Here is a 15,021-nt window from a genome sequence, read left to right as displayed (position 1 = left end):
TTCTAGAGAGAGAGAAAAGCACTTTAAATGAAATATCAATAAAATGTGATCTAGGGTGTGTCACTGGGTTGTTGCTTTTTTCCCCCTCCCTTGTTAGGTCTCTCCACGTTTATTTTTCCCTTTCTGAGCTCTCTTCTGATGCCTACTTACTTACCGTGAGAAAACGCAGCATGTAAGCAACATGTGTGTGGGACGGGTTGATTTAAGAACCTGGCTCTTAACAGCAAAGGCTTGGAAGTTCCAATGACAACGCGATGTTTCTTCATAGGTTTGCTCCCTACCTTCCCTCGCCCCTTCCTCTGCTAAATCCCAGCTGCCGCGGCGGAGTGTGGGGACTATGGCTGGTTTCTGGCCCCAAGCTCATCGCGGAGCAGGGCGTCCCAGTCGCGGCCAGGGCTGCGCAGCTCCTGGATGCGATTCGTCCTACGCTCATAAATCAAACGCTTTCTATGAATGAAAATGTCATCAAAGAGATCAATTGCAGGAACACATGCACAAATAAAAATCCTCTTACGTATTTGCTGGGGATCCCCGTCTGAAAGCATTAAGTTAGAAGGCGTTTAGTCATAATTCATTTTTATTGCTCTTTTAAAACAACAGCTTGGCTGAGCCGCGTATGCCATGAACAGTTCAGGGCCTCGGCGGCGTTTTGTCTCCTCCTCATTCCTTTCCTTTCTAGTATAAGAGCCCTGAAAGAGGCGTTTTGAGCCAAGAGAACCGCTTGTAGGCGATCATTTTAAGCGTAACCAAGCTCGCCTTTCACCCAGTCTCCCAAGGCGTTGAAAGAGTCTTGGGGCGCTGACCTACTTGCCTAGAGGGCCAAGGATCTCCTACTCGGTGGAACAGCCCCCAGAATTTCTTGGGGGAGGGGTGTGGGGAAAGAACCGAGCTACAGAATCCTAAGGGCTCGAGGCCAGGGGAGGCTGCCTTTGTGTGCCGTTCCCGGAGAGCGGCGCTCTGGGCTGCCAGCCGAGGCATAGCCAGCCCGGCTGCGAGCGCCCGGCCTGCGGGGAGCCGGGAACAGTAAACGGAGGAGGGCGGCCGCGGGCCTGTGTGTCTGCGGGCCTGTGTGCGAGAGCAAGCCCGTGATCCCAAGAAAAACACTCCACCCAGGATACCCCCAAAAAGAGGCCAGGAGAGAAGAGAGGCTGAGGGAGAGCAGCGCCGAAGCAGCGAACTAGCAAAGGGAGAGTGGCTCCTGCCGGGGTCGGCTTTGTGGCAGGCGCCCTGCAGCCGAGGGGTCCTGCAAACCCAGGCTGAGGAGGGCAACCAAGGTACAGGAATGAGGCAGCGGGGGAAAATGTACTGACTTGCTCAGGCTTGGAGGAAGGATTGCTCTCATAGCCAGCACCGACCTCCTCACATCCTGCCCACTCCCCCACAGGAGCTCTTTCTCTCCCTGCCGCTGGAAGCTGGCGCTCCCAAGGAAGCCACCTCCAGGAGGACCGCCTTGCCTTTCCCCTTCTCCAGAAGGAGGATTCCCAGGAGCCGAAACTGGGGCAGGGGTGGCTGCCCAACCCCAGGAAGCGGCTCTTTCCTGCCCCTGCTCCCTCTTAACCATGCTTGGAATGGATCAAAGTCACAGAGAAATACCAACCTGAAAGGAAATGTTTGGGGAGAATGTTTCATTGTTACTGAGGGAGTCCAGAGTCAGCATGGGTTTTCCCTCTTGAGGGGACAGGTTTGGGGGAGCTTCAGTAGGTGGAGAACAGAATACAGAAGACTGAAAGGGTGACTAACATATTTGAAATGTGCCTGCCTTGAAAAAAAACCTTCCTTGTTCTAACAGGGGAGGAAAGGCTGAAGGGGAGTGGAAACCCCAAACCCACATACATTCCTCACTATAAATTCCATCTGATTCCAACATTGTACACATGGTTGGAGTAAAATTTATACAGCATTGGCTGCAAAGCTTCCTGGATGAGCTCTCGATTTCTCCTACCCAAGACTGCATCAATTATTGGTCTCCGTTTGGCTTTTTCCTCTCTACAAGCCCAGGGTTGACGTGAAACCTAATAGTAAACAACAATTAACGACCTCAGCAGCGTCAGGGTAGAAGGAGGGTGATGGGGAACAGGACCCTTGGCCTGGGATGAGGCTCAGATTTTCACGTGTCTCTCTAAGGAAAGACTTGAAGGTTCTCATAAGCAACTACCCAGCCAGTTGGAAAGGGGAGGAGGTGTCGTTGGGGTAAAGTGTTCTGTCCACCATCAGCCATCTGTCCACCGCTCCTCCCACCTGCCAGTCCCCGCACCCACTCTAGACGCGCAGCAGAATGAGGAAGGTTACAAAAGGAAGCTCTCTCTCTCTTCTAACATTCCCCTCCAGAAAAAGAGGAACGCAACGAAGGGAGTTCAGCTACTTTGTTGGAGCTGTGGACCGGCCCTGCGAGGCCCACGCGGGAGCGGAGGCTCCTGGGTCTCGGGCGCCGGCAGATGGCCTGCAGCGCACGGCCCGGCCCCCACGCTGGCCACGTCCGCCAGCGTCATCTTTCTCCCCCGCCTCCTATCCCTAAAAATCCGGCGGTCGAGTAGCTCCGCATCCCGGAGGGCTCCCGGTGCAAAACTGAGTGGGAAAGAAACGGCGGAGAGCGAGGAGAGAGGGAGGGTGGGGAAGAAGAGCCCGGTCGCCCCCGGCCTTTTCCGGCGATCCCTGTTTCCAGGGCTCTTCCGCACCCCCCCCTTCCCCGGTCGAATTACAGAAACTCCTCATTGCCATGCTAATGAAGAGCGGGGGCTGTGGGGAGAGGGTTTCGGAGACTCTCCTGGAAGAAGGGAAGTTTCTTTTCTTGCCCTCGTCTCCTTCACCCCCACCCGAGTTCCTCCCAGCCAGCCCTCTGCGCTCTTCCCTCTCCATTCCGCGCTTGGAGAGCCGGTGGCCCAGCCTCGCCCCCTGCCACGGTTCTGTGCGCTCCTCACAGCCCCATGGTCTCCCAGCCCAACCTCAGAGCAGAGAAGGCGGCCTGGGAACCCGGGGCTCGGTGTCAGCCGGATTCCCCGCCTTCCGGTTGGGCGCGCTCCGGGCTGGGCCCGCGAACCTGCGGCCACCCGGCGAACTCCGGCCCACTAACTCGCGCCCCGAGAGAGCCGGGAGCCCTCTTCCCTTCTCACCTCTCGCCAGTTCATCTTTCAGTGCACAGTGGGGAGGGGGCGGGAGCGGGGGACGCCTCTCAGCCCCCACCTCCCGGAGGCCTGGCGGGGCGGGCAGCGGAGTCGGGCGCGCGCAGAAGGCAGCCTTTGCTCTTCTTCGCTCCAGCACTCCAAATCGGCCGTTGCAGTCGCCGCAGCAGCTGCCGCCGCCTGGGCTGCCTGGGGGGGCGACTGCGCGTCACCTAGACGGCGGAGCGCCGGGGATTTAAATGCCACTGAAACGGTGATCCATCACCGCGGAAGCCGGCAAACTTTTGCAGGAGGCTCAGCCATTGGCTGACACCGTCACGTGCCCCTCCCCTAGCGTCCTCCGCCCTCCCGCCCCCCCCTCTTGCGCACTGTACATTCATATCATTTTTCTTCTCAGGCCCCATGGAGGAAGTGAGAAAGTTGGCACGGTCACCCAGGGCTTCGCAGGACCAGGTCACTCAGTGACAGATGGACAATGCAAGAATGAACTCCTTCCTGGAATACCCCATCCTTAGCAGTGGCGACTCGGGGACCTGCTCAGCCCGAGCCTACCCCTCGGACCATGGGATTACAACTTTCCAGTCGTGCGCGGTCAGTACCAACAGCTGCGGCGGCGACGACCGCTTCCTAGTGGGCAGGGGGGTGCAGATCGGTTCGCCTCACCACCACCACCACCACCACCATCACCACCCCCCGCCGGCTACCTACCAGACTTCCGGGAACCTGGGGGTGTCCTACTCCCACTCGAGTTGTGGTCCAAGCTATGGCTCACAGAACTTCAGTGCGCCTTACAGCCCCTACGCGTTAAATCAGGAAGCAGACGTAAGTGGTGGGTACCCCCAGTGCGCTCCCGCTGTTTACTCTGGAAATCTCTCATCTCCCATGGTCCAGCATCACCACCACCACCAGGGTTATGCCGGGGGCGCGGTGGGCTCGCCTCAGTACATTCACCACTCATATGGACAAGAGCACCAGAGCCTGGCCCTGGCTACGTATAATAACTCCTTGTCCCCTCTCCACGCCAGCCACCAAGAAGCCTGTCGCTCCCCTGCATCGGAGACATCTTCTCCAGCGCAGACTTTTGACTGGATGAAAGTCAAAAGAAACCCTCCCAAAACAGGTCAGTCCTGCTGGTTGGTGGATGCTCCTTGATTAATCTGGAAGGAGCTGGTATGCTTAATTTCCAAGGAAAATTAATAATTATCTTTTTTTTTAAAGGCTTTAAGACTAGTGTTGTAGTGCATGGAGAGGGTACCCAGAGGTGTTGGGGCAAAGAAGCCTCAGGGATTGGCGTGTTCTCAAGGATTTTATACATTTGGGAAGTAGGAAGTGTGTGGGGGTGGTTATTGTGACGGTAGTGTTCTGTTAATATCTTAAGGCTCCATTAATCACCGATCTGACCACGCTAATGGTTGACTTCAGGTTAACACTTTACACCTCATCACTCACCCTCCACAGCCCGATTTGTGTTGAGTTCTTGATCTTTTCTTTACCTGAGTGTTGCCATGAAGTGTGTAGGTAATCTCAAGTCGGTTTAAAAATTTTTACCTTTCCATCTCATGGCTTCCCACTTTGTCCCAGGGAAAGTTGGAGAGTATGGCTACCTGGGTCAACCCAACGCGGTGCGCACCAACTTCACTACCAAGCAGCTCACGGAGCTGGAGAAGGAGTTCCACTTCAACAAGTACCTGACGCGTGCCCGCAGGGTGGAGATCGCTGCATCCCTGCAGCTTAACGAGACCCAAGTGAAGATCTGGTTCCAGAACCGCCGAATGAAGCAAAAGAAACGTGAGAAGGAGGGTCTCTTGCCCATCTCTCCAGCCACCCCTCCAGGAAACGACGAGAAGGCTGAGGAATCCTCAGAGAAGTCCAGCTCTTCGCCCTGCGTTCCTTCCCCGGGGTCTTCTACCTCAGACACTCTGACTACCTCCCACTAAGGCGGCTCCAGTCCCAGACCACAGCCCAGGCATCTCCTTGGGCTGGGACTTCTTACCCAAAGCACATGCTTAGCTTATCTTTCTTTCCATTTACAGTCTCTTCCTTTCTGATCCTATCTGGGGAGCTCCTGGCCAGGATAATATGTTTGCAGATAATTCTGGACCAGAGACTTGGTGCCGGGTTAACACCTTAATCCAGATTGGGTGCCAGCATACATTTTCTGGTGGGCCTTAACATCCCTCCTGATTTTAGGAGAATTCACAGAACCTACTGTTCCTTTCAGATGACTTTTTGGAAAATAGTTCCCTTTACCAACAGAAACATGCCAGAAGGAATCTTCTCATCTTTTATCTAACTATATGTACAGCTCTCTCCTCCCTTGTCCTTGAAAGTAGGATACAGTGAAAGGAGAGTCCAGGAGCTCACGAAGAAGAGATACACTGTGTGTTTACACAATTAATTCATCCCTTAATTTAAGTCATTTTCATGTGTGTGAGTTTGCTGGTTGTGAATACTTTGTCCTAAGAGATTTATCTTTATACAGATTTTCTAGAAATGTTTAGGTTACTAAAACAGGGTGGGCAAACTCTCAAAACTGGCACAATTTTATAAGTGAAAGAACAAATTTCCTCATTTAAATCCAATCAGATGCCTCGGAGGGTAGCCTCGATTTGTTCTTACAGTTAAGAAGCCCTGCAGAGCACAAAGTTCAGAAATCCAGCTTCCTGTGCTAAGTCTTTCCCAATCCCCACTCCTTTCTTCTTGGGCCACCCTCTGTTTAAAATTTGTGCTGGGTTATTCAGAACCTAAAAGTATTATTCAAACCAGCTTCTTCCTTCCACAGTTATCTTAGTTGGATATAATGTATTTTCAGGTCAATTGTTAATGTGATGGATGGCACAATGAATGTATATTTTGTGTGATTCGTGAATAGTCTTTTGCATGTCGCACAATGTTTGATGTCCCCGAAGTACCACACTGAGTTCTATCAGTTATCCTTTGTGAGCCTATGATATTCCCCATTTCCTGTACAATCATGAACAGCTCTGAGATCCTGGAGAGATATGATCCAGAGCTGAGTTTACGGGTCTTAGGATGTCTGTAATAAATAAATATACTCAAGTTTCAGGTATGCTTAAGCATCCATGTATTTGGCTGGGCTACAATTTGTTAATTCCTACGAAGTTGGCATATTTCATGAGGGGAAAGGGAGAAGGGTGGTAAATATTTTCAAAGAGATGGGCCTTTTCTTGAATAAAAGTTAGTAACAGCTCCTTTATTATAATCAAAGCTCATAATGGAAAAAAAAAGACTGATGAAGAAATTTATGAAGCAGATTTATTTTTGAAACAAACATGGATACTTCCTGGGTCAAGTGCTAACCTTTTCACCTCCAACTGGATGTTGACATATATATACACAAAACTCCCTTCAAAAGCCAAAACTGTCTTCAGTCAGTCTTTCCTCACATCAGTGAACCAAGAGCTAAGAGATTCACATTTAATTAGCTCCAGTATAAAGTTGTTGTGAGGATGGGGCCCTCATTCCACTCCTCTTCCTTCTTTTTGGATTGTCACGCAGAGTTCTAATATATTCCACCCTTCAAATGGAGTGTTTTTAGTAAACCCTTGCGTCCCTTCCCCCATTCTTCCTGTCAACATCCATCCCTTCCTGTGGCTCTTCCCTCCTTCTTCCCCATCTCTGGGTTGCATATCTCATTCCCTTCAGACTCAGCTTTGATTTCATAGCCACCATGGCTGTAATGGATCCATAGTTCTAATTCCATGCCACATAACCCAGAAAAAAAAAAAAGTCATTTTCTTCTCTGGGCTCAACAGGTACTTCCCAGGTGAACTTGTGGAAGCTACCCTGAAGCCTTTCAATATCCAAGTTGTTTCTGACCAAGGTACATATCTGCTCTCAAAAGAGGAAACCAGCAAATGATAGAGTTCAAAGTGGCTCTCCTCCCAGACCTCTTTATTGCTTTCCTTTACTTTCACACATTTTTGGAGGCATTTTATTTAGACCAACAGTAGAGCAGAAAATTTACGACACTGAAAACAAACACAGACATATGACTTCCTTCCTCCCCAAAGGGTGTTTTACAAAGGATGGGCTGGAGGAGAAAAACCCTACAAAAACTTGGAATTTGCAGGCCGTCTAGAGCCCTCGTGAGAATTCCTGCACTTCCCTGTCAAAGAAGAGAAGGCTGAACTTTGCGGTGCAGTTGCTGCGGCCATATCAAGGGCACCCGGTGCCCTCCCCTCAGCTGCTGGGTTCTGAGGTTGCCTGTAAAAGACTCAAGTGGATGGAGAAGAACTTCAAAGACGGTCAACCCTTTCTTTCATTTCCTGCCTGGCCTTATACTGTATCTTTTGTTTATTGGTGTAAGGTCACACAGCAAAACAGATGGCTGGCTTCCAAATACTTTAATGTGTTAAAGTGTCATTAGCATGCCATTGACTCTATTTCAATATCTAAAAGCAGGGCCTGATCCGCTGGAATCCGGGAGATTCCAGTCTTTAAGGTGCTGGTTTTAATGTAGCAGAGAGAGAGAACAATAAATTATGGCTAACCATCTCTAGCTTTCTCTAGGTCATGGAATAAATCAGTTAACAAGCAATGCATTTAGGAAACATTAATACACCTTTCAACAAGGAAAACATTTGTATCTTTTTAGCCCTCCCAATCGATTAAATCAAAGGCGCTTAACACATCCTATTTCAAGGTCTCTCTCTTTCTGCTTTGGTCTCTAAGGAGCACAGTTAGCTACTTGAAAAATAACAGCAATGGTAACTGAAACAACATAGAGTGGGAAAACTGAAAATAACATTTTATTGATACATTTAAAAAGGAAACAAGGGTCTCAATTAGACACCTGAGATAATTGAGATATAAAATTCTAGTTTTCTACTGTTTTTTTTCCTTACTTCCTCTATGTTTATCCAAAGTACTCCCCAAATACAGTGTTCCCAAACTAGGCTGAGTTGAGGTCTTGCTTTGGCTCTGAAGTCTGCTCTGGGTTTCACCTTTTAAAGTTTACTTTTGGAGGCTATTCAAATGCGGTGGTGTTTTCCTCTGGGACAATCAGATTCAAACCGATCAATATTTACTCAGTCTGAAAGGGTTGTTGAAAAGGCTGCTAACAACAAACTGCTTAGCTGCTCACCCCTGTTTAATCTCAGGTTCACCGAAAGTTCAAGAAGAGATGAATGCAGTGATGGGTCACTTTAGAATGAGTCCCAGCAGTTTATCTGAGCTCTCAGCTAAAGGCAACAATTACAGTTTCATCCCTCTTTGGGAAAGGGGCAACTTTCCTATTATTCTTTTGCTAAACAATGTTTACCAGAAACTTAAAACACTTTCCTCTCCCCTCCTGGTTCTTTTCTTTTCTTCCTTTTTTTCTTTTTTCTTTTTTTTTTGGAAGCTTCCAGCTGCCCTTCTCCTGCCTCCTCCTCTAGTTTTCTGCCAATCCATTAGGTTTGACTTTAAATAAATTACATCAAATATTTTTAAAATGTTAAATTAGTCTCACAGAAGAGATCTGATTTATTTCAGATGCCAAGAGCTATGAAATGAAGCTCTTTGGGCCATTAGAGTTTATCTTTGTGAAAGTACAGGGCAAGATTGAATTGAAATCCATTTGTGTTTGAGTAATATTGACAATCAGAGCCCCAATATCCATCTGAGATGGCTGTTGAGTGGGAAAGACGGGAGGGAGAATTGGCTCGCGCAGAAGCAAATACCTCAGGTGGAAAGTCAACTTTTAAATTTTACGATTTCTTAATGCATGAAGTATTGAGGTATGAAAAAGAAAGACACAAGGAAGCCAATGGGGAATAGTGAGTAGAAGATGCTAGACACTGAAGCTAATTGCTACAGCTCTTCAGAGGTCAAAGTTCATGTAATCACTGCATAAATGCATACTAAATAGGGATTTATTAAGCTTTCCTGATGGCTGAGCACGTCTGTAAAAAATGGTCACTGCTGTTTGTTTCCTCCTTAAGAATAATCATTCTTAAAGTAGAAGCTCTAGGCGTTTCAGGCTTTAATTTATTTTGAGAGGCAACTCCTCTGCTTAAAAATTTTGAAATTAGTGCATGAACAACATCTTTCTTTATATTGGATGGGGCTGTAAAAGAAACGCTATAGCTTTTTCAGTACATACAAGAACACACATTAGCATGCCACTATTGGATAAACTAGTCACTGGTCAATTTTGGTGATCCTCTGCCTTAGATAAGTCCCCTTTGTGCCTGCATTTCTGAGAACACACAAAAATTCTGTCTTAGGACCCCTTGTGCCTAAATGATCAGAATTGAATGGGACCCACATCCCTAATCTCTCACCCTACGGATCAGAAAAAGGCACCCAGAGGTGGATTGTTTTGACTGAGAGCTGTCAGTATTCATACTCTCACTTCCTAAATAAAAAACAGGGCACCTTAGAAGCTGAGTCCAGTGCACTTTTAAATTCTAAAATCCTCATTCGATTTTGTCCCTCCCTGACTTATTCCATGCAATTTGTTTCAGGCTAGATATGATTTATTTTTTCCATTTCTGTTTTACTGGCCACCCACTCAGTCAAGTCCTTGACTTTGAGGCCATTAGGAACACCAAATCTTTGAAACAACCTAAGTTGAATGCTTCTGCCACCTTGTTTGAATAATAAAATGTGCTACTTACCTTTAAAAACATATGTTTTTAAAATATAAAAATAACAGTCTTAGAGGGCAAGTAAAATTCAACACACACACATATATTTCTGTTTTGTTTTTAAACTTAGATGGGAAAGAATAAATGAAAAAGGAGTTGCCTACACACAAATTCGACGTCTGTTAAATTGTCAAGAAGTATCATCTAGAAAGGGCTTCAAGATACAAGGGACATTCCAGGAGGGGTTCTAACTCTGAACCTTTTAAAAATGTGTTTGCTTTTTCTGGCTAGTTTGTGGCGCAGCATACCTTCTAAATTGTTCTGACTCATATATCTTAATTTTTTCCAAGACTCACTCATGTACCTAATACACACACACACACACACACACACACACCTGCAAGCCCAAACTATTAACATAAAGTCTCTTTGCAATACAACTTTCCACATTCTCCTTCATCTCATCCCGTGGGGTCCTACTGATCTCAGCAGAACCTGATGCCCAAAGGGACATCAATGGTTGTCAGTGTTTGAAGGAGCGAGCTGGAATCCTCAGCGTTTTAGTGCCTTATTTTTAATAATACCAGCTATCAAATACAGCTAGCTGACCTTCCATAGCAGAACTACAAACAAAATATCAATTAAACAGGTATGTTCAATAGGCGCTGGCCTCTAAACACCTTTGCTTTTTTTTTTCCCTTAGGCAACTCTAAACCCTCATCATGTCCTGCAAAACATGCTTAAATGACTGCATTTTGAGTTTACTGGAAATAAATGAAAAGACCAATGTCGCTTTTTGCAACATGTTCAAACACAACTAAAACACGTGTTTCCATTTTTTAATCAGCTCATTACATTTTACTCTTGTATTAAAAACGTGTTGGTAAAACGTCTAGTCACAAGGCTAATATATAGAAATCAGTTTTGCATTTTCATTTAGGCTTGTGTGGTTAATTGGTTGGGAAAAAATACACAAATGATTGCAACAGAAAATAAAAGAAAAATTATTGAGCGACTTTTCTTTTCAAACTGGGACACTTTTCAGCCGCGTTGGACATTTTTACGATTTACGACCCACTTTGTTTTAAGTCGCCACAGAACCATAACAAGGAGGCAGAAAGCCACGATTTAAAATGGTACCCCCAACCCCCGAAATATCAGCAACACAGTTCTGGCAAAGTATGCACGGGAATTTTCCCATTCTGAGGAACAAATGGGGTCTTTCCTTTAGGGTGCGCAGGGGTCAGCTGTCCAAGGCTTGGGAAGAGGTCGGCTCGGGCGATCGAGTAGCTCGGGCAGCGGCGGCCGCGGGAACCCCGGCTCTGCCGGGGCCGCGAGGAGCGGGCAGGGGGTACCAGCGCCTGCCCCCGGCCGGCTGGGCAAGGGCAACTGCGAAAGGAGATGCCGCAGGACCTTCGCGGCCCTGCGAGGTTGCAGGGGAGCCCAGACGCCGAGGTCAGGGCGGCTTTCCTTCCTTGGCTTCCCAGCCTTCACCCTCTGAGTTCTTGACCCGACGCCGCCGCTCCGTTTCTCCTGTTTCCTGGGCCCCAGGCAGAGCAAGAAGGGAGCAGCATCCGGGCCCTTCCCCGGCCTGCAGGCGTCGCGCCTCTGGATGGACCAGGGCCGGCCCGGGGCGGGAAAGGAGCAGCATCCGGGCTCTTCCCTGGTTCGCGCTGAGGGCCCAGCTTGGGGCCTGTGCGTTTCCCGGCCCGCGCGGGTAGGTGGTTTCGGAGGGAAAGGAAAGTGACTCCGGGCACGTCCCCGAGGCTGCGAATAGCCCCGCTTTGTCTCTGGGGACAAGAAGGCCTCGCGTTTTTTTCTGTCAGCGTCGCCCGGCTTCGAGCGCTCCTGAGGCGCGGTCTGAGCTGCCTCGGGCCGCCACCTGACTCTCCCGGCGAGGGCCTCGGGACCCAACACTTCCTCAGAGGAGGAAACCCAGGTCAGAGGCCTCACCCATCGTCTGTCTCTCCAAGATTTGAAAGGGGAAAGGAGATTTGATTCCCTGTCCGCCCCTTGCCCCAGATATCTTCAGAATGTACTTAATTGAGTAACATATTCATTCTCCTCCTAGTTCAATTGAGTTTTTTAAAACAGTAGCGGTGCGGGTTTCTGAACATTGGATGTTCAGGGACGCATCCTTGCCTTGCTTCTCAGATCAGATGCCTTCTGCTCCTCCAGTTGCTGGGTCAAATGCCTTAACGCCTTGCCTCGTCTCACTTCTTTCTAGAAAGTTTCCAAGTACTGCTTCCCACTCTTTCTGCTTTCCCCTCCTAACAATAGCACCGGTTTTTTTTTTGAGATGGAGTCTAGCTCTGTTGCCCAGGCAGGAGTGCAGTGGTGCATTCGCAGCTCACTGCAACCTCTGTCTCCTGGGTTCTAGTGACTCTCCTGCCTCAGTCTTCCGAGTAGTTGTGATTACAGGCATGTGCCACCATGCCCGGCTAATTTTTGTACTTTTAGTAGAGACGGGGTTTCTCCATATTGGCCAGGCTGGTCTCAAACTCCTGATCTCAAGTGATCCGCCCGCCTTGGCCTCCCAAAGTGCTGGGGCCACTGCACCCAGTCTCCCCTTTTTTTTTTGTTTAACTTGCATGAGTGAACAAGGACTTGGTGTAATTATCGACATTAGAAATTCCTGACATTGGCCGGGCGCGGTGGTTCATACCTCTAATCCCAGCACTTTGGGAGGCCGAGACGGGCAGATCTCCTGAGGTCAGAAGTTCGAGACCAGCTTGGCCAACATGGTGAATCCTTGTCTCTACTAAAAATACAAAAATTAGCTGGACATGGTGGCAGGTGCCTGTAATCCCAGCTTCTCGGGAGGCTGAGGCAGGAGAATCGCTTGAACCTGGGAGGCAGAGGTTGCAGTGAGCCTAGACTGTGCCATTGCACTCCCGCCTGGGCAACAAGAGCAAAACTACGTCTCAAAAAAAAAAAAAAAGAAAGAAAAAGAAATTACTGACATTAATTATATCTACAATCACAGAATCAAATAAGACACTTTTAAAATAATCTAATCTGGCTTCTCCATCGTACAGGTGAAGAAACTGAGGCCCAGAAGGGTGTTAGCAGCAATCATGGTAAGAAAAAAAATTAGTTATATCTTTAATATGTACTTTAAGTATGTATTTAATAAAACAGGCAAAAATTAATTCCAGACTAGATATATTAATAACATTAATTATTAATTACTATATTAAGCATACTAATTATAGTTATCATTAAATATTGAAGAACTTAAGGCTATTAAAAATAAGCAGTTTTGAATAAACAGATATTTGGCCAGAGGGTTTTTTCCTTCCTGTTTACTTTCATGAACCCTATAGGAAGGGTAACAGCTTAGATCTCTCCTGCCCAATGGATAAAGAGAAACTGGTTGATCTATTTTATGCCTTCCATTTCACAAATTCCTTACATGATTTGCCAGATGAGACAGAGAAAAAAATCAAGAGAGCAAGCTTTATAATTGCCCTGCCCACGCTGCTCAGATGGCATGTTAACTCCGTAGTCAACTGTTTGATTCAAGAACCTTGGAAATTGAGGGCATTCTGGCTTCATGGATGAACCATAAAGACTTTACTTGCAGTTCATTATCTTACATAAAATATACTCTTTCCTCTTGGGGCCACAGTGGCTCATGCCTATAATCGCAGCACTTTGGGAGGCCAAGGCAGGAGGATCACTTGACCTCAGGAGTTCTAGACCAGTTTGGGCAACATGGAGAAACCCTGTCTCTACAAAAAGTATGAAAAATTAGCTGGATGTGGTGGTACATGCCTGTAGTCCCAGCTACCCAGGAGGCTTAGGTGGGAGAATCACCTGAACCTGAGCCTAGTGATCAAGGCTGCAGCGAACTGTGATTGTGCCACTTCACTGTCCAGCCTGGGCAACAGAGACCCTGTCTTGAAAAAAAAAAAAAGAAAAAAAAAGTACTCTTTCTATGAGAGAAATCTAGACTTCAGAAAATTGTGACAACTTATATTTTTATGTTAACATTTATTGAAGACTGTTTCGGCACTAGATGCTGAGCTAAAGGTTTTTTATGTATGATCTTGTTTTTCCTCACAGCAACCTTATGATATGCGTTTTTTTATTCCCATTTACACATGGAGAAACTGAGACTTAGGGAAGTTCTGTAAGTGTCTCACCATGAGTCTCACCATGAGTCTCACAGTGAGTGATTAGCAAAGTTGGAATTTGCAGCCCATGCATTTCATTCAGTTATCACATGTTGAAATCTCATATTTTAGGACTGCAAAAGTAGAAATGTAATTAAAACTAATCTTAAATTTAACTTCATATTTAAAATACGTTTATATGTTAGAAACCTGGTGTTAGGCTATTAAAATCTATACAGATGGAGCATCCCTAATCCAAAAATCCAAACTCTGAAATACTCCCAAATCTTGAATTTTTGTGTCAACATGGCACCACAAGTGGAAAATTCTACATGTAAGTACTTAACAAAAAAATTTGTTTCATGCAAAAGTTATTAAAAATATTGCATGCCGGGCGTGGTGGCTCAAGCCTATAATCCCAGCACTTTGGGAGGCCGAGGTGGGTGGATCACCTGAAGTTAGGAGTTTGAGACCAGCCTGGCCAACATGGTGAAACCCTGTCTCTACTAAAAATACAAAAATTAGCCAGGCGTGGTAGCAGGCGCCTGTAATCTCAGCTACTCAGGAGGCTAAGGCAAGAGAATCACTTGAACTCAGGAGGCAGAGGTTGTGGTAAGCCAAGATCGTGCCATTGCACTCCAGCCTGGGGGACCAGAGTGAGACTCCGTCTCAAAAAAAAAAAAAAAAAAAAAAAAAAAAAAAAATTGCATAAAATTACCTTCAGGCTTATGTGTATAATAGGTATATGAAACGTAAATGAATTTTGTGTTTAGACTTGGGTTCCATCCCCAAGATATCTCGTTAGGCATATGCAAATGTTCCAAAATCCAAAAAAATCCAAAATCTGAAACACTTTTTGTCCCAAGCATCTCAGACATGTAATACTCAACCTGTATATACAATATGATCTTAGTTTTGTACAATAAAACATAGATGACTATATACACACATAGAATAAAGTTCATTTTTATTTTTTTGAGATTGAGTTTCTTGTCACCCAGGCTGGAGTGCAATGGCATGATCTCGGCTTACTGCAAACTCTGCTGCCTCGGTTCAAGTGATTCTCCTGTCTCAGCCTCTTGAGTAGCTGGGATTACAGAAGTCCACCACCACGCCTGGCTAATATTTGTATTTTTAGGAGAGATGGGGTTTCACCATGTTGGCCAGGCTGGTCTTGAACTCCTGACTTCA

At 46.9% G+C, this 15,021-nt stretch overlaps 1 protein-coding gene across 2 annotated transcripts; it reads left to right on the top strand.

The window, feature by feature from the left end:
- The first annotated feature begins 3,497 nt into the window (after positions 1–3,497).
- Positions 3,498–6,179, top strand: HOXA1 (homeobox A1). Of its 2 annotated transcripts, none has more exons than XM_050785457.1 (2): positions 3,498–4,239; positions 4,701–6,179. In XM_050785457.1, exons 1-2 carry the CDS (start codon positions 3,588–3,590, stop codon positions 5,054–5,056), a joined length of 1,008 nt encoding a protein of 335 aa, XP_050641414.1. In that variant the 5' UTR covers positions 3,498–3,587; the 3' UTR covers positions 5,057–6,179. The 2 variants fall into 2 exon arrangements, with proteins under 2 accessions (XP_050641414.1, XP_050641415.1); XM_050785458.1 differs by lacking the exon at positions 4,701–6,179 and having other exon boundaries at positions 3,501–3,941; positions 4,145–4,204.
- The last annotated feature ends 8,842 nt before the right edge of the window (positions 6,180–15,021 follow it).

This window comes from Macaca thibetana, chromosome 3 (genome assembly GCF_024542745.1).
Source record: "Macaca thibetana thibetana isolate TM-01 chromosome 3, ASM2454274v1, whole genome shotgun sequence".
Classification (NCBI taxonomy): domain Eukaryota; kingdom Metazoa; phylum Chordata; class Mammalia; order Primates; family Cercopithecidae; genus Macaca; species Macaca thibetana.
The sequence above is the reverse complement of the archived record's forward strand: the minus strand, read 5'-3'. Positions and strand labels throughout refer to the sequence as shown.